Genomic DNA, 25,649 nt, shown 5'->3' with positions numbered 1-25,649 from the left:
CCTCAAACAAAATTAACTATCAGAAAGCAAGAGCTTTCTCAAACTCAGGGCCAAAACCATCTCTTTTAAGATGCTCCTAATATACGCATGGAGACAAACTTCTCATGACTAATGACTTAATGGCTAATTCTTAATTTTGTACCCATCATTTAACTTAAATTTGAAAGATAAATTAAGAATTTTCTTCAATATTGTCACATGCAAATTATTTTTTAGTAGTCATTTAGTTCACTGATTTGGAAATTCTAGTTTGAGTTCATTGGGTATTTGTATCTTATAAATACCACATTAAAAACAGTTTTAAGTTTTTGTCTTCCCGCTTCCAAAACTCTCAAAACTTGACTTTTCAATTGTTGGATTGAGAAGAAGATCAGCATCCCCTAGTAGCCATTGAGGATAGGCGTCCAAGACCAGCAGCCAAACAAGGCCTTATTCTTATGCATTGAGATTTCTCCTATGCAAGCTGTAGGCAGTGGAACAAATGTATGTCTGATAAGTGTTATCCTAAGAAAGATTTGACAAGGAATGTGAATAAAAGGGAACAACACAAATACATTTATTCTTGAATTAAGTATATAACTTATTAAGATATAGTTTTTTCTTCCATGTTTATCCCTACCTATAATTAAATAACTCCAAAAAGGAATATGATATATATGGTACGTATCACGAGAATCGAGGCTAAATACATTTGTCTCATATATATCATAAACATTATATATGTTGATCGTGATTATGAGCAAAATTAAGAGAAAATGTCTATGTATTTTGATTCTCCCAAAATTTCTTCTCCCAGGCCTCCACTTGTTTTATTGAATTTACTTTTCTGTTGAGAAAAGTTTGAAGCTCTAGAGGACTGAAGGGGGGAGGCATGGTGCATGGGCTTGCATCCATGGGATACTTCACCATGGATTCCATCATAAACTTCTTCTTTAATCCTTCTGCACCACAACCCATTCTCTCTGAACATAGCTCCACAGCTTTTTCAGGCACAGTGGGCTTGAACTTCAACAGCTTAGCATATTCATTTAAAAGATGAAACATGTAGTCATACACGTTGTCCATCTTCAAGTCCTCTTGGATGAAATCACTGGCTGCCTTCCCAATGGACTGTGCCTATTATAAATCAATAACAAAATTAATGTAAGATATCAGAGGATGAAAAGTGTTATACCCTAGATTATTTCATACATGATTGAAGCTTCTGCATACCTTCTGCTTATGGCGGTTGCCCCAGTCAACAGCAAACTTAATTGATCTGCACTTGTCATCCTCCCTTATGGGCCAATAGTGGTGCACCGGCATCAAACTCCTCGTGAAGAAATCGTAGTAATGAGGCTTTACTAGTAAGGTAACAGAATCGCAGGCAAGAATGTACTTTTGGCTTACAGACCATGCAGAGCCTTCAATATAAATTTTATACCTATATAAACAGTGGAACATGTGTTAAAATAAAGTGGGACTATAAAATAAGATTAATGAAAAAAGAAAGATGGTTTACCTATGAATGCATTGGCTTGCTAAATCTGATTGTTTGTAACCTTCTTGTGATTCTCGAATCCAATCCTACATAAGATGCAAAACCGAAAACTGATTTTTGCTTTTATGCTGTCTAGTTGGTGATGCAGTCTTTATCAAAGGTGAAACTAACGATAAACATAAGTGGCTACCTGGGTATAGACTCGGGCATTCCAGTCCTGTTTATCTGAAACATTACATTTGAGGAGGTCTAGCCTGGTTGCAGCTACCGCTGGATTTCCCTTCCAGTAAGCATAGGGTTCCCTTTCCATCCACCTGCTCCTCTTGTTGCCTTCTTTTAGGTCCTTCAACAATGATTCCCATGGCTTTATATTGATTTCTGGCCTATAATCCAATTCATGAGTGTATCTATAAGTAATGAACCATGTAGCTAATACCAAAAATGAGAATGTTAAGTTAATAAAAAGGAATTTTCCAGAGTACCCAATCAATTCCTACATCCTTGAATTGCGGAGAACTACACTTCAAGAGAAAAGATCAAGATATTCTAGATATTTGAATTGCCCAAGGACTCTGATATTTGATAAGACTTAAAATCTTTAGTAACAAAATTAAAAAACCAATTTGGCATTTTCTTTTATTAAAATTGTTCTTAGAAACATCAAGGAAAGTGAGAGATGTGAAATTGATATACCTGAGAGATGAAACCATTTTTCTATCAAGTGATATCCCAACAAATGCAACTCTGAAAGAGAAGAAACATACACATGGATTCAAGCCAATGGACTTCCTTGTGAAGGTCAACCTTTACCATGTCTAGGTACTTCAAAAAAAAAAACAAGGATGAGAAATCTAAAGAAAATGTTAAAGAAAATGATTTTTTTCGTATTCGAATATCCTATGAAAAAATATTAAAAAAAATTAAATATAGTTCAAATTAATTAAAATTTTATTTATTTTTAAATTATTTAATTTCTGTATCAAAGAGTTAAAATAAGATAAATAAATTTAAAATAACATATAAAAATAATTTATTCTTTTTAAATCTATTTTTTATTTTATTTTTTTTTTCTTTATATTTTCTTTCAAATTTCTTGGAAACTCAACATAGCCTAAAAGTTTCTAAAGATATATTACATTATTATCTTTTAATTGATGTGCAGGTAAAGGAGAAACAACTTTTGAGTCTCATAGGTTGAATCTCGGAGCCAATTCCAAACAATGTATATAACTAGTCTCTCCACTCCATACTGATATGTCTTCATTTTTAAGATAAATTTATATTATGAAATTGTGAATGTGTAACTTTATTTTGTTCACATATTTTAAAATGTTTTGTCTTTATTTGTATTTAGTTGAATATATATAATTCTATATATTCAAAATGATATATTGCTAATTTTAATGATGACTAATTAAGAAAAATTAAAAAAGAAAAAAAAATCCATCCAAATGGAACCTAAAGACAAAATAAGAGAAATAAAATGTTATTGCCCCTGGGTCTTAGCTTCACCTCACATTAAAATGGCAAGCAACTGACATTATGGTTGAACACAACTACTGAAGGGTCTTTTATTAATTGAAGGGCTAGAATTGCAAGTTTAATAAGGTATGAAGTTGGTACCTTAGAATATTACGTTAAAACACACCACATGTTGACTTTATTATGATATAACAACCCATGACCAAGTAGCAGTGATTAGGATACAACAGGAAATAAAAGAGTAGCAACTACATCATGATGAACAAGAACATCAATAAAGTTTATAAATTACAGCAATTCCAAGTACATTACACTTGAGTACAGATCTTTCCACCACGCCATTGAAGTATGTACTGCACCCTGAAACATATTTGGAACAAGCTTAAACAACTATAATATGTAGAGCATGTCTATTATATGATTGACATTCTTAGGGATGAGCCCATGATGAATGTTCAGGACAAAAATATTCCAAGTGGTTACACGATTCCATCATAAAAATATATATATATAGTTCTTCTCCATGATCTTTCACCTATCCCCTCCTATTCTGTGAGCATTATCCTTTTGCATATGCTGATGAAAAATATTTGTAAGTCATAATTCATTTAGTGAGCTTAAAAGCTTTGGAAGACTACTACTATATATAACAAGCAAGTGGCAGGTCTAGATTAAGAGCTAAGAAGGCACTTCACCTGGACATGTTTTTCTTAAGATTCACCACTACCTCTTTCCTCCATTCTTTCCTGTTTGTAGCTCCTTGGACATCTCAAACCTGTCAAAATCGAATTCCATTTTATTCCTGAAATTTGGTCATAGTAGGTTAATGTTTGTATTTGAAAACAAAGTACTCTGGCTGAAGCATTTGAATAAATGAATGAGAGAAAGATGGAAAATCTATATCTTTCACTTACTGATGCGGTATCTTCTGAAATGGTAGCGAAGCCAGCTCAATTTTAGCACTGTCGCCAAATAAACCCGGTCTTTGATGTTGTCAAGGAACTTGAAGTAAGCATGCCTCCAAGCTCTCTTGCATAGAAGAGCACCAGAGACTCCCCAAAAGCTCACTATGAATCCAGTTGCCATACCAATATAAAACCATGATCTTTCGAAGCCGTCTCCATTTTCATCACTGGGATTCGGATCTTCATTCTCTGTGCAGTTTTTCAAGAGAGGAGCTCCACAAAGTTCAGGGTTGCCAATGAAATCAAGAGCATCAAAGCTCTGGAGCTGTGTGCTTGAAGGAATTCTTCCAGAGAAATTGTTGTATGACAAGTCCAAGTGACTAAGAAATGTCAAATTAATGATGCTTTGAGGAATTTCACCCGAAAGATGGTTGTTCGAGAGATCTAGAGACTCTAAATATCCAATAACCCCGATTTTCTCTGGTATCCTTCCCATTAAATTATTTCGAGAGAAGTTCAAAGACTGCAATCCAAAAAGACTAGAGATTTCAGAAGGGATTGCTCCTGACAAATTGTTACTAGAAAGATCGACTATCCTCACTAATGGAAGGATACTACCGTATCTTGATTCCCTGCCTTTAATGATCAACAAAAGATCCTCTATGTATGGAGTGTAAATTGTATGATCTGTTAAAGCATTAAATTTATCATCAATTGGACTGGGACCTGTAGCCATTGCACGGATATTTTTCAAGCACTTTGGTATGAATCCAGACAACCTGTTATCAGCAAGATCCAACACTATAAGAGAAGAAAGTCGGCATATCTGTGGAGGAATATCCCCAACGAATTCATTAGATCTTAACCGTAGAACCATTAGATGTGTTCTTTCTCCTATCCAGCTAGGTATGTTTCCGGTAAGTTTATTTCCACCAAAATCTATGAGGCCCAAAAATGTGCAGTTTCTGAGTGACAATGGTATACCTCCTGAAAAGCTATTATTGTGCAAATGCAATGCCTTGAGAGAAAATAAAGAGCCAATCAATTCAGGAATTTTACCTGATAGATTGTTGCTTCCCAAGTTTAAATGACTCAAAGATTGCCAGTGCAGCAAACAATGAGGAAGTTCCCCTGACAAAGCGTTATATGGTATGTAGAGCATCTCCAGTTTGCTTCTTCCATTCATCTCTTGGCACAAGAAAGAGGAAATCTGTCCGGATAATGAATTATTGCCTATATCCAACGCTACAACATTTGGTGACAAATGTGGTAGTTGACCCGTGAAGCAATTAGAATCTACAGAGAAGATAGTACTATTTAGCAGAACTTGGGATAAATCTCCGCTTATCTGGTTATAACCAAGATTGATAATTTGAATATGTGAAGCCCACTTCCAGAACCACTTTGGAGCTGTGTCCACAATTCCTGCCTCGAACAACTCTAAAATCTGAAGGGATCTTTGTGTTTGTAGCCATAGAGGAAACCTGGGACCCATCTTGCAAAAAGCCATTCCTAAGTATTCAAGTTGAAAAGGAGGAATCCAGTTATGGCTCACATTGAATACAACAGATGTAAAAGACATGGCTAAGTACTTCAACTTGGAGAGTTTGGCAAAATGTACTTCCGACACTGTTCCTTCTATGGAGTTGTTTGCGATGTAAAGTGTCACCAAATTTGAAAGAAGTCCCAGATTCCTTGGAACAGTGCCATTTAACTTATTACTATAAAGATATAAGTAAGACAAGGATGATAGGTTTCCCAACGAGGAAGGAATAGAGCCATCTAACTTATTTTGATCAAGATATAGCCGAGACAAGGATGATAGGTTTCCCAACCGTGAAGGAATAGGGCCACATAAGAAATTAGAAAAAAGTGAAACAAGTGTTAGATGTTTGAGCTGCCCTGAAGAGTCTGGAATTTGCCCTGTTAACATATTGACTGATAAATTTAGATAGTGTATGTTCTGAAGATTTGATATGGTGCTCGGAATCTGACCCTGTAGAGAATTGTCACTCAGGTCCAGAGATGAAAGACTACTGAGATTAAACAACCAACTTGGCATGTTGTGATTGAAGTTGTTAGAAGGAAGATACAGGACTGTGAGAGATGTAAAATTGACAAACCCAAGTGATGAAATCATGTTATTAAGTTGACAATTGGGCAAGATTAGCTCTGAAAGGGAAGCGAGCAGACTTACAGAATCAAGCCAATGAGCATCCCTGTGAAGGTCAATCCAAGTCATGTCCAAGGATACCAAGGAAGAAAGAAGAGAAATCCAACTAAAATTGTCAACATGAAGCCCAGAATTTCCTCCTAGGTCAAGGTGGCGAAGGCTTGAGAGATTTCCAAGCTGATGAGGTATTAGGCCACCAAATGAAGCACCCCAGAGGTCAAGATGTCTTAGACTCCTCATAGAGCCAAGGAAACTAGGAATGGGAGCACCTCCAAAATCATTTGTGCTCAAATCCAAGAAATTCAAATGTTCCAACTCTAGCAAAGCAGGACTAATCTCACCTCCCAAAGCAGACCTGCCATTGAATTTAACAGCATAAGGGTCGTATGAATTACCGAGATGGAGCTCAACTACGCGACCAGACACGTTGTTGCAGCGGACACCTGCCCATCCACAACAGTCTTCAGTGAGAGACCAAGAAGAGAGGCTGTTTGCAGGATCGGTGAGAGCTTGTTTGAAGCGGAGAAGGGCCTGTTTCTCCTTTTCATTGCAGGCCAAGGAGTTTGGTTTGCATAAGCTTAAGATGGCTAACAAGAGAAACACCATGATTGAATTGGAGTTTCTCATGATTGCAGAAGTAGAAGCAGAGCACAGGCAAGGAAAAGCAAGGGTCATACTACCTACTCTCATGTGGGAGTATTTAAAGGGCGTTTGGCCTCATGTCTAGTCCCATATTCTGCAAATGTTATATTAAAACTATGTCATCGCTTAAAAAAAGCATCTTAAATGTTTAAAAATAAATAAAAATAAAAAATCCTTAGCCTATTTGAGCAATAAATTGTTAAATACTTTGGTTATGTTTATTCACAGAAAATTTCTGAGGAAAATATAAGGAAATAGATAGAAGGAAAATAAAATATATATTTAAAGTTAATAAATTATTTTTGTATGTTTCTTTAAATTTATTTTACTTATTTTTCCTCTTCTATCTAATGATTAAATAATTTGAAACTAATTTAAAATTTCTTTTTTATACTTTTTAGTGAAACCAAATATGAAAACATTATTTTTCTTTTTCTTTTTTCCTTTTTTTAGTACTTTTCTAATCCAAACATAATAATAAATTTTTTAAAATAATTTGTTGATATTCAATTTTTTTTTTTAAAATCTTATATTAGATTTGGGGTATGATGTAGTAGTTTGGATACAACTTATACCACTTTGAGCGTGTGAAAATTTCCATATCATATGAGTCAACATAGCATAAACTTATTTAGAAAGTTGAATCACTTAAATCATTTTTTCTATCCTATGTTTGATTTTTAGAAAAGTACTATAAAAAAATAAGGAAAATGTTTTCTTATCTTTGGATTACTATAAAAACATAGTAAATAAAATCAAATATAATACAAATTAATTAAAAGTTTATGTATTTTCATATCATTTGATCTTTATATATAATAGTTAAAATGAGTTAAATAAATTGGAAATATATAGCTAATAAAAATAATTTACTTACTTTAAATTAAACTTTCTATTTTATTTTATTTTTTATTTCCTTCTACTTTTCTTCTTTATCGAGAACCAAATAGAACTTAGTTTCTTCTTTTTTGTCTTTTTTTTTTCTTCCTTAGTATTCTTTTAGAACCAAGCATAGCATTAAAATTATTGGAAGCCAATTCAATGGTGGAGTTAACATTCAGGAGTTTGAATAAACATTAGAAAATATACTAGTTTTTAAACATTTTCTAATTTCTCATCTTTTGTATCTTCCTTCACAAAGTAAACATAAAATTATGAATTTGTTTTTTTGTTTTCCCAATTCCTAGTATTGTCTAATATATAACAAAAATATGAAAAACAAAATTATTTTTCATTAATATGTATAATTTAAAAGAGACAATAATGCTCAAAAAAACATTATTAGTGTAGTATTATATGTATACAAAGCAATAATAATAATAATAATAAATAAATAAAAATTAATTTAGGTGAAAATCTAATAAATGAAATGTACAAAAATTATTGTCACTAATCCCTTCTCAAAAAATTATTGTGGAAGAAGCAAAATGTTTTTGAGAAAACTTGATTATTATTTATTTATATGACCTCCAAAATCTTCCTTCTCATCCCGCAAAATAGATCCAAATAGATTAAAAAAAAAAAATTAATTGTAGAAAACCTAGAGAGGCAGTGTTTTATGCTTTTGGAATCAAACAACAAGTTGGATAATGACTTTGAAGCCTGCAAAGTCATTAATGGAATATATGGGTAAAGTAAAGGAATTCTTAAATTTATTTTAAAAAATATGTTAAAAAAAATGATATTTTCTAAAAATAAGGGTGCTTTACAATTATTTTTAAAACCATTTTTCAAAGGATGAAAAAAAAAACCTCATTTGAATAAATATATTTTAATCTTTTTGGAACAAGTCACCAATAGATCCAAGATTCCATTTGCGTGTTTACGCTTTTAGAATCTAATTCAAACGTCAGGTAGGGAATTGGGAAATGACTTTGAAGTGTTCAAATATGTGGGTAAAGAAAAAGTAAACCATTTTTTCTATCTTAAATAAAAATTATTCTAATGGATAAAAAAAAAAACCCATTTTTTTCCAAAACAATTTTTATTTTAATTTTATTATTAAAATAAAAAATAGGTTTGTAACTATTAATAAATTTAAAAATAAATCATTTTTAGTAAAATATGAATATTAATTTAATAAAAAAACTCATAACTTAGTTTTTTTGTTAAATCTTGTTTGATTTCCAATATATTTTATTAGTGAAAATTTTGAAAAAATATAATCATGTATGAAAAAAAAATAACAAAGTGATTGATATTCTATAATTTTCTTAGTATTAATTGGATTATTTTTTTTTGTTTCAAATTATTTTTAAAAAATAGTAAATATTATGTATAAGAGTTGCTTGATTTGAAATTTTTTGCTAATGAACAAACATTTTAAAAAGTTAAAGAAAATTCAAAAAAAGATGTGTAATTTAGAAAGTTTATATTAGAAGATTTTCAATATTGGTTTGTGGAGAGAAAATAAAAAGGGAAAGAAATTGTATTCTACTTTATTTGCTTTTTGTACTTTTTAAATTAGTTTTTTTCTATATTTTGGTTTTGTTTTTAGAAATAAATGAATACAACAACTTCTACTTGTCTAAAAATCATTCCTTATTTTTAAAAATTGTTCCAGAAAACAATGAACAAACAATATTATTTTAAATTTATTTTTAATTATAACCTATTTTATATTTTTAATTGAAAACCAACACATCAATGAGAAAATCAAGCATAAGACCGTTGAAACCAACTAGCCTTTTGACTATCCTTAATTATCTCCTTATAGTTTCAATTTCCTAAAATCATGGGTATGATTTTTAACTCAAGAATCATATCCTTTCTTTCCTTGTTTTCACTTTCTATCCATTGCATTTTGGTATATAAAAAATATTGTAGAAACTTTGAATAAAATAACAAGCAACAATAATTCTTGCATTCATTTTTCAAATCTCTAAATTCATTATGTTATCAAAGCTTGCCTCTTCAAAGGCCTATCTATTGAAGGACACAAACTCTCCATTCAATAATTTCATCAATGCTCTAGCCTGATTTCCATCCCGTTGTCCACCATAAACTTTCTCCTCTAGAAGGCTTAAATTCTGCCATCGATTCAAAGTCTCGGCCTAGAACATCATATCAAAAATCATTCACAACTCGTTGATGAAGTCCTTGATTCTGATGGAACTGTGTTAAAAAATCCAAATAAGGAACAATGGATTAATTTTTTTGTTTTAAATTATTCTTAAAAATTAGTAAATCTTATGTAGAAGAGTTGCTTGATTTGAAATATTTTGTTAATGAAAAAATATTTAGAAAAGTTAAAGGAAAAAAAATGTGTAATTTAGAAAGATTATATTGGAAGATTTTCAATGGTGAAAAGAAAATAAAATATCCAAGAAATGGATAAAGATGACGCTCAAATGGGATTTAAGCCTAATAGCTCCAAATTATTTTAGAATTTTTTTCTAAAACAAAATAGCTAATTTTGTTGCAAATCAATTTTATAATTTTTGAATTTTATATAGCTAATTAATTTCCCACAAAAGAAAATCTTTTTGCCTCTATCATGCAATATAGATTTACAATGATGCATAAAGCTCATGATATAGATCTACTTTTTAGTTATATTAGAGAGAAAATAGGGAAAAAAAAAAGGAAAAGAAAATAGAAATAACATTTAAAATCAATAAATTATTTTTAAATGTTATATCTATTAAGGAGCATGATATGTATATTGAGTCTAAATCCTTTAAATTTAAGTTTTTAGAAAATTTAATAGTTTAATATGGTAGTATAGTTTGATTTGAAGAAAAATTTACAATTTTTTGGTAATTCTCCCTCCAATTTGTAATTCTTTTTTAAATATTGGTACACTTATTCTAACTTTTTTATATAAAGAGTATATAATTTTAAAATACCAAAATATCTAACTAATTTTAATTATATTTTATCTTCTTTACTATTTTTTTAATAACATAATGAAAACCACCTCCAAATTGACTATTAGAAAGCTTTAATTTTCTCCATTTCCACGTCAAAACTATCTCCTTTAAAACACTCTTAACAATTGACATTTTGTTGAGATATTAGAAATGTTTTCCTTATATCATTCTTTCCTTGTATCATTTAGTGTTGAGATATTAGGAATGTTTAGATATTAGGAAAGTTGAGATATTAGGAATATTGAGATATTAGGATATTAGTTGTTATTTCCTTATATTATTCTTTCCTTGTATCATTCTTTCCCATTCTTAGAATGGTGATTACCCTCTATATATACTCTGTACATGAACGAATGAAAGAATAAATGAAAAAACTACCATTTATCAATTTGAAGATAGTATCAGAGCCATGGAATTGAAATCCTGGATATTTTGTTGCTATGGTAGTCCGACAACGATCAACCATCCTAAGACAAGCCCTAATATTGATAAGTCAACCTTCAAATGCATTCACTACAATAAGACTGATCTTACTAGTCTGGATATCCCACAATTTCAAAGCAATGACTCTTGGTATGACCAGGAAAACAAGGAAGAACCAAGGGTTTGAACCATGGACCTTTAGATCATGTTTAGGCTATCACCACTTTGTTATTATTGATAATAATCGTGATCAACGAAATAAGGATTCCAAGAAAACCTCGATTGCAACTGTTGTCGAAATAAAAACAAAGGCTAATGTTGCTGAGAAAGCCTCTGCATTGGTAGCCGCTACAAATCATGGTGGTAAGTTTTTAAATACTTTTACACCTGTTATTAATAGTGCATTGATAATTGATTATGGTGTTACAGATCATATGACTTTTGATTCTAGACAGGTTTCACCCTTTAGACCTTCCTCACAAAAAATTGTTTCCACAGCCAATGGTAACACAACCCCAGTCATTGGGGAAGGATCCTTGACTCTTATTGATACTTTGAATTTGGATTCTGTTTTAGTTGTTTCATCTCTAGATTACAATCTTTTGTTAGTTTCTCAAATCACTGCAGCCTTATCTTGTATTGTCATTTTTTGGCTTGAATTTTGTGTGATTAAGGACATCCAAACAAGACAGACAATTGGTTGTGATATTAAGCGGGGAAAACTCTATTACTTGGACTTGCATTCAAAGGATTCAAATAAGTTACAACAAGCCTTGATGGCAAATGGATCTGAGGAGGAGAAGAAAAAGTCTGAAATTTGGTTGTGGCATCGACGTCTAGGACATGCTTCCTTTGGTTATTTAAAAAAATTGTTTCCTAGTTTGTTTGCAAAGAGTGATATTTCTGGTTTCCGTTATGATATTTGTGAATTGGCTAAAAACCATCGTGCTTCGTTTCCGTTAATTTTGAATAAAAGTCTGCTTCCTTTTATGGTTATACATTCTGATGTTTAGGGCTCATCCAAAGTCCCAACTTTGAGTAGCTCACGTTGATTTGTTACTTTTATTGATGATTGTACCAGAATGACATGGTTATACTTGATGAAGACCAAAGATGAAGTGAACTTGTTGTTTCAAAATTTTCATAAAATGATTGAAACTCAGTACAATGCAAGGTTCGGGTTTTGCGTAGTGATAATGGTGGAGAATATCAGAGTTCTGATCTTCAAAAGTATTTGGAAGAACATGACATCATTCATCAGACTACTTGTTCCAATACACCCCAGCAAAATGGAGTTGCTGAATGGAAAAATTGGCACTTGTTAGAGGTTGTTCGTGCTTCCTTGATATGAGCAAAAATATTAAGGAAACTAATTTTTTTGTATTTAGTTTTACGATGAAAAATATAAAAGAAAATCATTTGACCCCATTGGTTTGAATTTTATCAAATACTTCTCTTATTTTCAGTAAAAGATGAGGTGAATAAAAATAATAAATGAAAAAAATATAAAAGGTATTTAATGAAATTTTAAACCAATAAGGGTTAGATGTTTCTATCCAAAACCATAGAGAAGATGAATGAAATTAACCTTCTAAAATAATTAATTGGTTTCAATTTTTTTTTTCACTTTTTCTTTCCTTATATTTTCCTCTTTATTTTCTTTCCTTCACATTCTCCCTTAAATTTTACAAAAACCAAACTTAGCCTAAAGGTAATCAACTGCCCCCCAAAATCTTCACTATTATCCTAATACAAGGACTTATAGTCCATGTAAATGCATCAAGACAAATTTTACAAGACCTCAAAAAAGATGACTCATGCCAAGGGAGAAACTGGGATCCAAAATGCAAGAATTTAATGTCATACAATCAATGTTTAAAACAAGTAGAGGGGCCTTTTGAGTTCATATAATTGATTACTTAAAAGTTGTGGTTTGCTAACGTAGAATGACAATTGTTCCTCACTAATTTCTTTCCCTTCCATTCTCCCTCAAATTTTTCAGAAACCAAACTTAGCCTAAAGTTAATCAACTGAACGCAAAGTCTTCACTATTATCAAATGCAAGGACTTATAGTTCATGGTAAATGCATAGAGACAAACTGCCCAAGACCTCCATAAAGATGACTTATGCCAAGGGAGAAATTGTGATCCAAAATGTAATATTTTAATGCCACATAATACATGTTTAAAACAAGTGGAGGGGCCTTTAAGTTCATATAGTTGATTACTTGAAAGCTATGGGTTTTCTAATGCAAATTTCTAGGTTTAGAATGACAATTTTTTTTCTTTGTATTTATTTCCAATGCCCTCTCAAGTTTTCCAAAAACTATACCTATCCTAAAGTTAATCAACTAATCCAAAAGTCTTCACAATTATCAAATACAAGGACTTGTAGTTCATGGTAAACACATGAAGACAAACTTCCTAAGACTTCCGTAAAGATGACACAAAATGACAATTTCCCCTCACTATTTTATTTCCCTCCCATTCTCCCTCAAATTTCCAAAAATCAAACTTAACCTTAAAGTCATTCAACTGATCCCAAAAGTCTTTACTATAATTAAATACAATGATTTATAGTTCACGATAAACGCATGGAGACAAACTTCCTAAGACCTCCACAAAGATGACTCATGCCAAGCAATCCAAAAATCAAACTTAACCTTAAAGTCATTCAACTGATCCCAAAAGTCTTTACTATAATTAAATACAATGATTTATAGTTCACGATAAACGCATGGAGACAAACTTCCTAAGACCTCCACAAAGATGACTCATGCCCAGCAATCCAAAATGCAAGAATTTAATGCCATATAATTGATGTTTAAAACACGTGGAGGGGCCCTTTGAGTTCATATAGTTGATTACTTGAAAGCTATGGATTTGCTAATGCAGATTTCTGGGTTTAGAATGACAATTTTTTTTTCCCTTATATTTATTTCCTATGCATTCCCTCTCAAATTTTCCAAAAACCAAACCTAGCATAAAGTTAATCAACTAACCCCAAAGTCTTCACTACTATCAAATACAAGGGCTTATAGTTCATGGTAAACGCATGGAGACAAACTTCCCAAGACCTCCATAAATATGACTTTTACCAAGGGAGAAATTGTGATTCAAAATGTAAGAATTTAATGTCATATAATCAATGTTTAAAACAAGTGGGGGGCCGTTGAGTTCATATAATTGATTACTTGAAAGTTATGGTTTGCTAAGGTATATTTTTGGGTGTAGAATTATAATTTGTTTCCTCTTTATTTTCTTTCCCTCAAATTTTTCAAAAACTAGATTTAACCTAAAGTTAATCAACTGACCCCAAAAGAAGCAGAGGCATATATATAATATAATTCAAGGGCTCCTTATGGTTACAAGCTCATGTTTTCTGCAATCAAAACCCCACAGGTAACATAAAAAATCAGTTTTTTCTTTTTACCAATATATACTATTTCATGGAAAATGATTTTCCTCCTATATTTTGTTAATCCAATATGTACTTTTTTAAGTGTTTTGCCTCCAAGTTGCAAGACATTGGGTCAATGGCTGGTTTTCATATCAATGACTTTGATGCATTTTCTGCATTCTCCACCACATAAATGGTAAAATAATAATAATAATAATAAAAGGCACTTAAGGCTCCTTTGGATATGTCCAAATGTTGGACTGCCGCTCAAAGAGAACAACAAAGTCAATCAACTGATCTCGAAAGTCTTTGAGTACCATTCAAATTTGTGGACTTAGACCATCGGGTAAACGCTAGGAAACAAACTATCAAGACTTGTGAAGATCTCTCTTTACTTCAATAATTTAATATCTGAAAAAGATTTCCTTGGCTTTGAAAATTAAGCTTGTGCTTCCCCCAAATCCCAATTCTATTAACATTTCAATGGGGATGGAGCTAAAGCACCACCATCTTAGTTTCCTCGTTGTGCTCTTTGTTACTCTATTTCTAGCAAAACTGAGTCAATATGATTTGGAAACTTCTAAGTGGCTGTTTCATTAGCTGAAATACCTGCAAATGATATCTATGAAAATATCTGAATGCTCATCTTCTGATGATATATATATAACAAGAAGTAACTTATCTAGTTTAACATAACAGCAAATAACATAGAATAAAGTATAATATCCATAACAACACCGCCAACTTGATAAATGCTGCAGACTTGAGAACAAAATCTTTAGGCGTCTCAGTACTGAAGTTGTGGAAACATGTCAACTTGATGAGGTTATGCATGTGCTCCCTGCAAATATTTAAAACCAGGTTATAATGAACTAATAGAAAGGTTTAGTTTGGCAATGGAATAATACAAATTTTGAAATGACAAGTTACTTCTCTTCTTCGATCTTCTCCTCTTCTTTCATTTTAGAGGCATCGGAACACTAGTACAATAAGAAAATATCGGGTTAAGAGGGTTAAGAAGACATCCACCTGGAATGTTTTCCCCAGTTTCTTCAGGTTCCACCACCATCCATTACCTTCTCTCTTTCGCTGCGACCCCTTAAACATCGTAAATCTGTCAAAGACAAAATTCATGTCGTCTGAGACAAATACATTCAATTAAGTACACGATGAAACAGGGATAAAATGGCAGAACCTACAGCATCAACAAGAACAAATGAGTGTTCAGAGGAAAATTGAATTTGATGCAAAACCTTACATGAGGTAATGAAAATATGTTTTTTTCCCTTACCGAGAAAGTATCTTCTCAGGTTGTTTTGCAACCATTTCAACCTTAATGCTATAACCACATAGACCCTGTCTTTCATGTCATCAAGAACCCGAAAATAAGCATGCCTCCAAGCTCTTTTGAAAAAGAGGGCTCCACAAACTCCCCAGAACCCCACAACAAATCCTGTTCCCATGCCAATGTAAAACCATGCGATTTCAGGATGTTCTCTACTTTCTTCATCGGTGTTTGTATCTTGAGGCTCTTCATCTTTTGTGCAGTTTTTCGTAAGAGGGGCTCCACACAGTTCAGCATTGCCAAAGAAAGAAAGCGGATCCAAGCTTTGAAGCTGGGTGCTTGAAGGAATTCTTCCAGAAAAATTGTTGTACGACACGTTCAGATAACTAAGAAATGTTAAATTGGCAATGCTTTGAGGAATTTCACCTGAAAGACGGTTTCTAGAGAGATCCAAAGATTCTAAGTATTCCATGCCTCCAATTTTCGCTGATATCATTCCCCTTAAATGATTGCAAGATAAGTTTAGAAATTGCAATCCGGAGAGACTAAAGATTTCAACTGGGATTGATCCTGATAAATTGTTACTTGAAAGGTCGATGGCCCTAACATATTTAAGAATCTCTTTATACTCTGATTCCCTCCCCTTTATATCTAAAACAAGACTTTCCATGTAAGATTCATAATCGTACTTTACTTCCAAAGCATCATACCAAATATCATACTGACCCCGGATAGGTCCTTCAGCCATAGCACTGAAATTATTCAAGCACTTCGGTATCTCTCCTGATAGATTATTATCAGCGAAATCCAATACTATAAGAGAAGAAAGTTGGCATATTTGTGGAGGAATAATGCCGTTGAATTTATTGGATCTTAAATGGATAACCATTAGAGTTGTCCTCTCAACAATCCACCTGGGTATAATCCCTGAAAATTTATTGTCACTTAGATTTATCAGCCCCAAAACCTTGCAGTTCTCTAGTGATGAAGGTACATCTCCATAGAAGGAATTGTTGTGCAAGCTCAATGCTTTAAGTCCAACCAAAGAACCCATGGAATTGGGGATTTTACCAGATAGATTGTTGCTTCCCATATTTATATGAATAAGAGATTGCCAATGCATCCAACAATCAGAAATTTCCCCTGATAAAGCATTAGTTGATATGTCAAGGACCTCCAATTTACTTGTTCCATTCATCTTTTGGCACATGAAAGGGGAAATCGGTCCCGAAAATGAATTGTTAGCAATATTCAACACAACAACATTCGGAGAGAGACGTGGCAACCGACCTGAGAAGCAATTAGAACTCAAATCGATGATAGTATTGTTTAGTACAACTTGGGGTAAGTCCCCAGATATCCGATTATTAGAGAGATGGATCTGATCGATGTATGAAGCGAACTTCCAGAACCAGTTGGGAGCTGTGTCCTCAATTCCTGACCTGGAAAAGTCTAGATAGGAAAGAGACTTTTGGGTCTGTAGCCATGCCGGAAACTTGGGACCTATCTTGCAGGAAGAAATTAACAGAAATTGAAGCTGAAAAGGAGGAGTCCAGTTGGATTTCACATTGAAAAAGAAGGATGTCTCTGATATCTGTACTGTCTCCAATTTTGAAAGTGTTGTAAAATGTGCTTCTGATATAGCACCGGTCATAGAGTCATATCCCAGAGCCAAGGCCATCAAATTTGAAAGACGCCCCATACTCGTAGGAAGAGTACCATTTAATCGATTATAATAAAGATTTAATTCCCTCAAGGAGGATAAGTTTCCTATGGATGTAGGAATAGGACCATGAAAGGAATTAAAAGAAAGATCAAGATATTCTAGATATTTGAAGTGCCCCAAGGACTCTGGAATTTGCCCCTTGAATTGATTTTCTGATAGACTTAAAAAAGCAAGACTACTGAGATTAAACAACCAATTTGGCATTTCTTGATTGATTTTGTTCTCTGAAAGATCAAGAAATGTGAGAGATGTGAAATTGTCATACCCAAGAGATGAAGTCATATTGCTATCAAGTTTACATTCGGACAAGTGCAGCTCTGAAAGAGAAGGGAACATAGACACGGATTCAAGCCAATGGACTTCCCTGTGAAGGTCGACCGAATCCATGCTTAGGTACTTCAAAAAAGCAAGATGAGAAATCCAACCAAGATTCTCAACGTACAGCCCGCTGTTATATCCCAGATCCAGGTGACGAAGAGTCGAGAGATTTCCAAGCTGATGAGGAACTAGTCCAGCAAATCGAGCATCGTTGAGGTTAAGATATCTCAAACTCCCCATGGAACCCAGGAAACTTGGAATTGGAGAACCTTTAAAATCATTCGAGCTCAAGTCTAAGTGATCCAAAAATTCTAATTTGAGTAAAGCAGGACTAATCTCACCTCCCAAATTCATTTCAGCAAGTTCGAGCTTGAGAACTCGAGCAGTGACATTGCTGCAGTGGACTCCTCGCCATCCACAACAGTCTTCTTTAATAGACCAAGAAGACAGCTGGTTTGCAGGGTCAAGAAGAGCGTGTTTGAAGCTCAGAAGGGCTTGTTTCTCCTTTTCATTACAAACCAAGTTGTTTGCCCTGCATGACCTTAAAATTGTTGAGCACAGAAACCAAAGCAAAAGAACACCTCGAATTGCTTTTCTCATGACTTCTGAACAACCCAGTAGAGGAAGAGTTCAAAGAAGAAATACGTACATTGCTGCGCCAGCGGATATAAAGCAATCCAAAAGTTAGATTCCTTCCACTGTATTACAAAAAAATATTAGGGATGTCAAAACCAAATGCAGTTTATTTCTCCCCTACGTGTCTCCCATACATCCTCTCATTTTTTATGCACTGGGTACGATATTTACACGTTCATCTTTATTTCATAACTTTTTTTTTTCATAATCTAAAATATTAATAAATATATTGTTAACATTTTTATTTATTTGATATTAAAATCTAATATTACAGTGAGATATGAGTATAAAAAAATATTTTTTACAAAAAAAATATTTATGCAAAGTAGAAATTTGAAACATCTTTCAACAAATAACAATCATTGCAAGGGCTCTCATGTTTGTGCAGTCAAAATTCCAGATAACACAAAGATCAGTTTTTTCTTTTAACCAATATTTTATTATTTCATGGAAGATGATTTTCCTCCGATATCAATGACTTTGATGCATTTTCTACATCCTCCATGACATAAATGTAAGGCAAAAACGTAAGGCTCCTTTGAATTTGTCCAAATGGACTGCCACTCGAAGGCAACAATAAAGTAAAGCAATTAATTGAACACCATTCAAACATGTGGTCTTAGTTGGACACCGTCCAAACATGTGGACTTAGACCAGGGGGTAAACGCATGGAAACAAGCTTTCAAGACTTGTGATCAAGATCTCTCTTTACTTCGATTATTTAATATCTGAAAGAGATTTCCTTTGCTTTGAAAAGCTTGTGCTCCTCCCAAGTCCCGGCCACTTGTATAAATACTTCAATGGTGATGGGGATAAAGCACCACCATCCATCTTAGCTATATATATATATATATATATATATATATATATATATATATATATTCACAGCAACAAAAGAAAATCTTGTTATCTCTACTATGCAATATAAATTTGCAAGGATGCATTATAAGTTCATGATACACATCTACTTTTATGTTAAGTTTGAGAGAAAAATTCATGAAAAAATTAGGGAGCAAAGATTGCAAGAAAAACAGGTAAAAGAAAAAAAAATGATATTTAAGGATCAATAAATTATTTTTGTATGATATTTCAAATTTATTTCATTTATTCTAACTCTTCCATATAAAGAGTAAATTATAAAATATATGTATCTAATTAATTTAATTATACATTCAAATAAAAATGATATTTAAAATTAATAAATTATTTGTATATGATATTTCAAATTTATTTCATTTATTTTAATTCTTCTATATAAAGAGTAATTTAAAATAAAAATGACATTTAAAATCAATAAATTATTTTGTATGATATTTCAAATTTATTTCATTTATTCTAACTCTTCTATATAAAAAATAAATTATAAAATATGTCTCTAATTAATTTAATTATATATTATTTTTTTACTAGGTTTTATAATAAATTAAAAACCATTTTCCTTGATGGTTTTTGCTTTCATTATTGGTTTTGGAGCACCTCAAACAAAATTAACCATCAGAAAGCTAGAGCTTTCTCAATCTCAGGGCCAAAACCATCTCTTTTAAGATGCTCCTAATATACGCATGGAGACAAACTTCTGATGACTGATGACTTAATGGCTAATTCTTAATTTTGCACCCATCATTTAACTTAAATTTGAAAGATAAATTAAGGATTTTCTTCGATATTGTCACATGCAAATTATTTTTTAGTAGTCATTTAGTTCACTGATTTGGAAATTCTAGTTTGAGTTCATTAGGTATTTGTATCTTATAAATACCATATTAAAAACAGTTTTAAGTTTTTGTCTTCCCGCTTCCAAAACTCTCAAAACTTGACTTTTCAATTGTTGGATTGAGAAGAAGATCATCATCCCCTAGCCATTGAGGATAGGCGTCCAAGACCAGCAGCCAAACAAGGCCTTATTCTTATGCATTGAGATTTCTCCTATGCAAGCTGTAGGCAGTGGAACAAGGGCAGAGTCATCTTTCGGATTTCTCCAACCATGGCCGTGGGAAACAACAATAGATCTAAATGGTGAATTAAAAAAAAAAAAAAAACAAAACAAAACAAAATAAAAATGTTGTATTGACCAGGGGATCATTCCATCGAGGCTAAATACATTTGTCTCATATATATCATAAACATTATATATGTTGATCGTGATTATGAGCAAAATTAAGAGAAAATGTCTATGTATTTTGATTCTCCCAAAATTTCTTCTCCCAGGCCTCCACTTGTTTTATTGAATTTACTTTTCTGTTGAGAAAAGTTTGAAGCTCTAGAGGACTGAAGGGGGGAGGCATGGTGCATGGGCTTGCATCCATGGGATACTTCACCATGGATTCCATCATAAACTTCTTCTTTAATCCTTCTGCACCACAACCCATTCTCTCTGAACATAGCTCCACAGCTTTTTCAGGCACAGTGGGCTTGAACTTCAACAGCTTAGCATATTCATTTAAAAGATGAAACATGTAGTCATACACGTTGTCCATCTTCAAGTCCTCTTGGATGAAATCACTGGCTGCCTTCCCAATGGACTGTGCCTATTATAAATCAATAACAAAATTAATGTAAGATATCAGTGGATGAAAAGTGTTATACCCTAGATTATTTCATACATGATTGAAGCTTCTGCATACCTTCTGCTTATGGCGGTTGCCCCAGTCAACAGCAAACTTAATTGATCTGCACTTGTCATCCTCCCTTATGGGCCAATAGTGGTGCACCGGCATCAAACTCCTCGTGAAGAAATCGTAGTAATGAGGCTTTACTAGTAAGGTAACAGAATCGCAGGCAAGAATGTACTTTTGGCTTACAGACCATGCAGATCCTTCAATATAAATTTTATACCTATATAAACAGTGGAACATGTGTTAAAATAAAGTGGGACTATAACATAAGATCAATGAAAAAAGAAAGATGTTTTACCTATGAATGCATTGGCTTGCTAAATCCGATTGTTTGTAACCTTCTTGTGATTCTAGAATCCAATCCTACATAAGATGCAAAACCGAAAACTGATTTTTGCTTTTATGCAGTTTAGTTGGTGAGGCATGCAGTCTTTATCAAAGGTGAAACTAACGATAAACATAAGTGGCTACCTGGGTATAAACTCGGGCATTCCAGTCCTGTTTATCTGAAACATTACATTTGAGGAGGTCTAGCCTGGTTGCAGCAACAGCTGGATTTCCCTTCCAGTAAGCATAGGGCTCCCTTTCCATCCACCTGCTCCTCTTGTTGCCTTCTTTTAGGTCCTTCAACAATGATTCCCATGGCTTTATATTGATTTCTGGCCTATAATCCAATTCATGAGTGTATCTATAAGTACTGAACCATGTAGCTAAAAAGAAATTTTTCAGAGTACCCAATCAATATATATTAAAAATTAAAACCCTTACCAGCCCCAGAATGACCAATCAGGAAAGACGATATCCAACGTGGCGTCATCCCCACAATACCGAAACAACGGTGGTGGAGCTGTGGCGTTGGGCCCACGATACTCATTCGATTGAATGACTGGCCAGTCAACGCAATCAAACATCAACTCCAAATCAGGCACTTTCCCAGGGTACCTCCTTAACAACTGTAGGATCCCCCACAGCGTGAAGACATCTCTCGTCTGAAACGCCCTCTGATATTTCTCCACGTAAGCCCTTCCATTCAAAATCACCAATTTGAAAGTAGCAGTCCTTTTGGCCCTCTCCACCATCTCCCTTGTGATCCCGCTCTTCATCCATGGCCGTAGATCCCCGTAAATCCAACGGAAGTAGTGTGGACATTCTGGCGGTGATGGACGGTCAGGATCTTCTGGGGAAAAGGCTGTGGGGTAGTTTCGCGGGCAGGTCCGTGTGAGATTACCGGCCGAGCAGTTTAAAGGATATTCAATTTTCACTGGGGGCTTTTTCGGGATTTTGAAGGGCTTATGAGCTGTCCCGGTCGGTAGGATGGGCTTTTCAACTGACGTGGTAGGAAGGGACTGCAAGTAATATAAACCGCGAAGTGACATGTCAGTAACGGTCAATACCATTACGGTACAAACGCCAATTCATGTATTGGTAAAAAATCAAATTTACTGCATTTAACTAAAAATAATTAAAAATGTTATATATTATTTTATCTTAAATGATTTTCAGTTTCTATTTCTTTAAACTATGTGTTTGAATTATTGTATACTCACTAAATATTTTAACTAAAAAAATAATTTTTTTCATATTTAATTTGAATATAAAAAATCTGAAAAATAATAAATAAGAAATTTATATATTTATAAATTATTTAATCGAAATAAATTTAGATTTATATTAGAGTATTGATTCATTAAAGAAAAATATTTACATAAATTTAATAATAATCGATTGAAAAAGGTGGTGGGAAAGTCTAAATTTCCTACGAGTATACGACACCACCAAAGGCCAAGGATGGACATGCATGGTCTCACCTACCGCCACGTGTTCAAGTAATTACAAAAAAGGAAAAAGAAAAACACGGGTAACCGACACTCATGCCTTATGTGCTACGACTTTGGACCTACAATTTCCGCATCAACAACCTACGCTAAAACGACGTCGTTTACCATGGCAAACGCCGACCTTCCACCGTCGTTTCACTCCAGGAGACTACAATTTGGAATTGAGTGATGATAGTAGCACTCACCGTGGCGGAGTCGAGGAGGCGCGTGGAGAGAAACGCGCCAATGAAGAGGAAGAGGAAAAAAAAGAGGATAGCAGAGGATCTTGCAGGAGCTTTCATAAATGGCCGCCATATGCTGTCGGAGAAATGCCGAAAGTAGCCGGATCCGTGCAGAAAATACCTCTGAAATTTCAGCATACTCGTTCTGGCCTCCGCAACCACCGTACCGTCTCTCTCAACTGCAGCATGCAGCAACGGTAGTACTGGTGCGAGTTTAGGAGTTTAGGCTTCTTAATTACGGAAAGCTTAGGAATAAGATCGGCGGAGGAGGTGGAAAAAGGTGATCAGAAAAGTGACGAAAAGAGAGTGATAACTGATACGGAGGTGAGAGTCAGAGAGGAGAGTGAAAGGAGGGAGAGAGAGAGAGCAGAGGTGGAATCTCGTGAAGGTGCGGTTCCTTTTTGCCCTTTGTTTTAAGTGAAGGTGGAGGGGACATGAGGAGTTGTCGCATGACAACTAGATCGAGTGTTTCCACTGTTTCTCATCTTTTGATAGTCCACAGTTACGGCCTTTTTTTCATTTAAATAATATGACATTTAAAAAGTAATATTACTTTATAAATATTTTGATTTTTATATTTAAAATAAAATAATTTTTAAATAAAATTTTAGTATCAACATAATTTATTAGTATGTACCGAAATCATCTTTATAAAAGATAATTTTAACATGAATGAAAAGTACCTTTCTCATTAGCCAAACAATAAAATTATGAAAATAAAAATAGAATGAATTTGAAGGTGGAGTTTTATATCATGTTTGATCATTGTTTTAAAAAATAAATTTTGATAACAGTTTTTTTTCTTATGTTTTGTAGAAAAAAAAATTATTTGAGAACATGAAAAGTTTATAACCTATTTTTAATATTTTAAAATATGTCTTAAAAATAATATTTATATATAATGTTTTATTTTTAATTATTTTATATATTTGTATAATTATTTTTTTAAACAGTTCTTAGAAAATAAATTAAAACACCTAAAAAAAATTTAAAAACACTCTATTTTTATTTTTAAGAATGAAAAACATAAAATAGAAAACAGTTTTTATTATCAAATTTGTTTTTATCGTTTTTTTATTCTAAAAAACACGGAAATGTTTTCAAACAAGCCCTAACTATTTCATTACATTTATGAAACTAATGGATAACCATCCCAATTAAAATCATCTAAATTCTTACAAGCATATTTTGCTTTACCTAGTTTAACACAGTATTAGGGTTTAGTTTGACAAGAAACAAAGAGGTTTTGTATATTCAAGTCATCTCTCTGCAATTTATATTTCATTTTCAAACTATCCAAAATTTATTTAGCTTGATATGATATTGGGCTCAAATCTTGCAAACTTCAATAAATATAAAATTTATAAAATTTAACTTTTTTTTTTTTAAGATGATCATGATTTGCTTTATAATCTACTATCAATTTTAATATTATAATAATAATAATTTATTTTATCAATAATATTTTTAATGTTTTAACTAATTAGTTTAAGCAAACTATTGGGCCAACCTTGCAATCTAGACTTCTAGAGGTGGCCTTCAACTTAGATAATGTTTTAAAGGGCAAATCTCTACAAGTAAAATAAAGTAAAATATATCGTGAGCCGAAGGTAGGTAAACGAACTTTCCTAATTAAACAACTTCCAAGGAAGAACTCTATTGTACTTAGGAGGACAAGTTCTCTTATATTAAGTTTGAATTCAAGTCTTATTTTGGCGAACCTAAAAAGTTCTTGAGCTGCAAGTTAATGGTCGATGTCATTGCATTTAAGAAAATAAAGTTCTTGAATTACAAGTCAATGGTCGGTGTCACGGCATTTAGGAAAATAGGTTCTCCTACATTAAGTTAAATTATTCTTAAATTATTAATTTAAAACTTATTATTTATTTTTTATTTTAAGTATTACCGTTATTTGGTAAAATTAACTTAAATTTTATTCAAATAATCAAATTAATATATTTATCCTCATTAATTTTAACATCAATTTATATTTTTACTAATTTTAATTAATTTATTTATTTATTAAAAATTCATATTTAAAGTATGGTAGAAATATAAGATAATTACAAAAATATTTACTATAAAAGATGAGTGATAGTTGTAAAATATATTTACATAAAGAAGGTAAAAGATATTCAAAACTAAGAACAAATTAACTATCTTAATTTAATACTCAAATTTATTTTTGATTTTAAGTTATGATGTTATATTATTTTATTAAATATGTTTAATTTATTGAATAACTTAAATTATATCATTAAGTCATATTAAGTCATTAAATTAATTTACTAAATACTCCCTCAATTTGAGTTTTAGATTAAATTTGAATTTAACTCAATTTGGGCTTAAGTGTTGCTTGTTTCTTCTCATGACTTGGGCCTAGAGATGACAATGGAATAGGTGTATCCACCCTTCATCCATTTATCTTCTTCTCAAGCCCTATCAATCATGGAGGGGGCAGAACGAACACCAAACAAATCCATGATCCCTAGTCGGGCCTTAGTTTGGACAAGGTGAATCGAGGATTTGAACAAATTGACCCCACATCAAATATATCATCGTTGATGTGATAATTTGATGGCATATGTACAGTAGATGGAGGGGATGAAAGACATGCAATACATACATGGGTA

The 25,649-nt window shown here is 32.7% G+C and overlaps 4 protein-coding genes across 6 annotated transcripts; all 4 read right to left on the bottom strand.

Moving 5' to 3' along the window:
• Nucleotides 1-528: 528 nt before the first annotated feature.
• LOC132255311 (uncharacterized) lies at nt 529-3,455 on the bottom strand. The gene is made up of 6 exons (XM_059743403.1): nt 3,446-3,455; nt 3,255-3,322; nt 1,671-1,973; nt 1,502-1,566; nt 1,213-1,423; nt 529-1,116 (listed from the first exon to the last, which is right to left on the bottom strand). The coding sequence occupies exons 1-6, from the start codon at nt 3,453-3,455 to the stop codon at nt 760-762; spliced, it is 1,014 nt and encodes a 337-aa protein (XP_059599386.1). The 3' UTR covers nt 529-759.
• On the bottom strand, nt 3,113-6,761 carry LOC100267733 (receptor-like protein EIX2). Of its 2 annotated transcripts, none has more exons than XM_010664457.3 (3): nt 3,877-6,761; nt 3,658-3,764; nt 3,113-3,322 (listed from the first exon to the last, which is right to left on the bottom strand). In XM_010664457.3, the coding sequence occupies exons 1-2, from the start codon at nt 6,728-6,730 to the stop codon at nt 3,673-3,675; spliced, it is 2,946 nt and encodes a 981-aa protein (XP_010662759.1). In that variant the 5' UTR covers nt 6,731-6,761; the 3' UTR covers nt 3,113-3,322; nt 3,658-3,672. The 2 variants fall into 2 exon arrangements, with proteins under 2 accessions (XP_010662759.1, XP_002268320.3); XM_002268284.5 differs by having other exon boundaries at nt 3,658-3,737.
• An 8,308-nt stretch (nt 6,762-15,069) lies between these two features.
• Nucleotides 15,070-18,418, bottom strand: LOC100245414 (receptor-like protein EIX2). 2 transcript variants are annotated; one of them, XM_010664456.3, is made up of 4 exons: nt 18,356-18,418; nt 15,669-18,238; nt 15,407-15,491; nt 15,070-15,218 (listed from the first exon to the last, which is right to left on the bottom strand). In XM_010664456.3, coding segments are annotated over exons 1-3 (2,634 nt in total). In that variant the 5' UTR covers nt 18,358-18,418; the 3' UTR covers nt 15,070-15,218; nt 15,407-15,429. The 2 variants fall into 2 exon arrangements, with proteins under 2 accessions (XP_010662758.1, XP_010662757.1); XM_010664455.3 differs by having other exon boundaries at nt 15,669-18,408.
• Nucleotides 18,419-20,388: 1,970 nt separating this feature from the next.
• Nucleotides 20,389-23,603, bottom strand: LOC100250543 (uncharacterized). Its single transcript, XM_002268209.4, has 6 exons — nt 22,981-23,603; nt 21,726-22,303; nt 21,429-21,621; nt 21,256-21,320; nt 20,967-21,177; nt 20,389-20,870 (listed from the first exon to the last, which is right to left on the bottom strand). Exons 1-6 carry the CDS (start codon nt 23,152-23,154, stop codon nt 20,514-20,516), a joined length of 1,578 nt encoding a protein of 525 aa, XP_002268245.1. The 5' UTR covers nt 23,155-23,603; the 3' UTR covers nt 20,389-20,513.
• Between the last annotated feature and the right edge of the window lie 2,046 nt (nt 23,604-25,649).

The sequence above is a fragment of the Vitis vinifera genome, chromosome 16, assembly GCF_030704535.1.
Source record: "Vitis vinifera cultivar Pinot Noir 40024 chromosome 16, ASM3070453v1".
In the NCBI taxonomy this organism is placed as follows: Eukaryota; Viridiplantae; Streptophyta; class Magnoliopsida; order Vitales; family Vitaceae; genus Vitis; species Vitis vinifera.
Note: the sequence above shows the minus strand (reverse complement) of the source record. Positions and strands in the feature narration are given on the sequence as shown.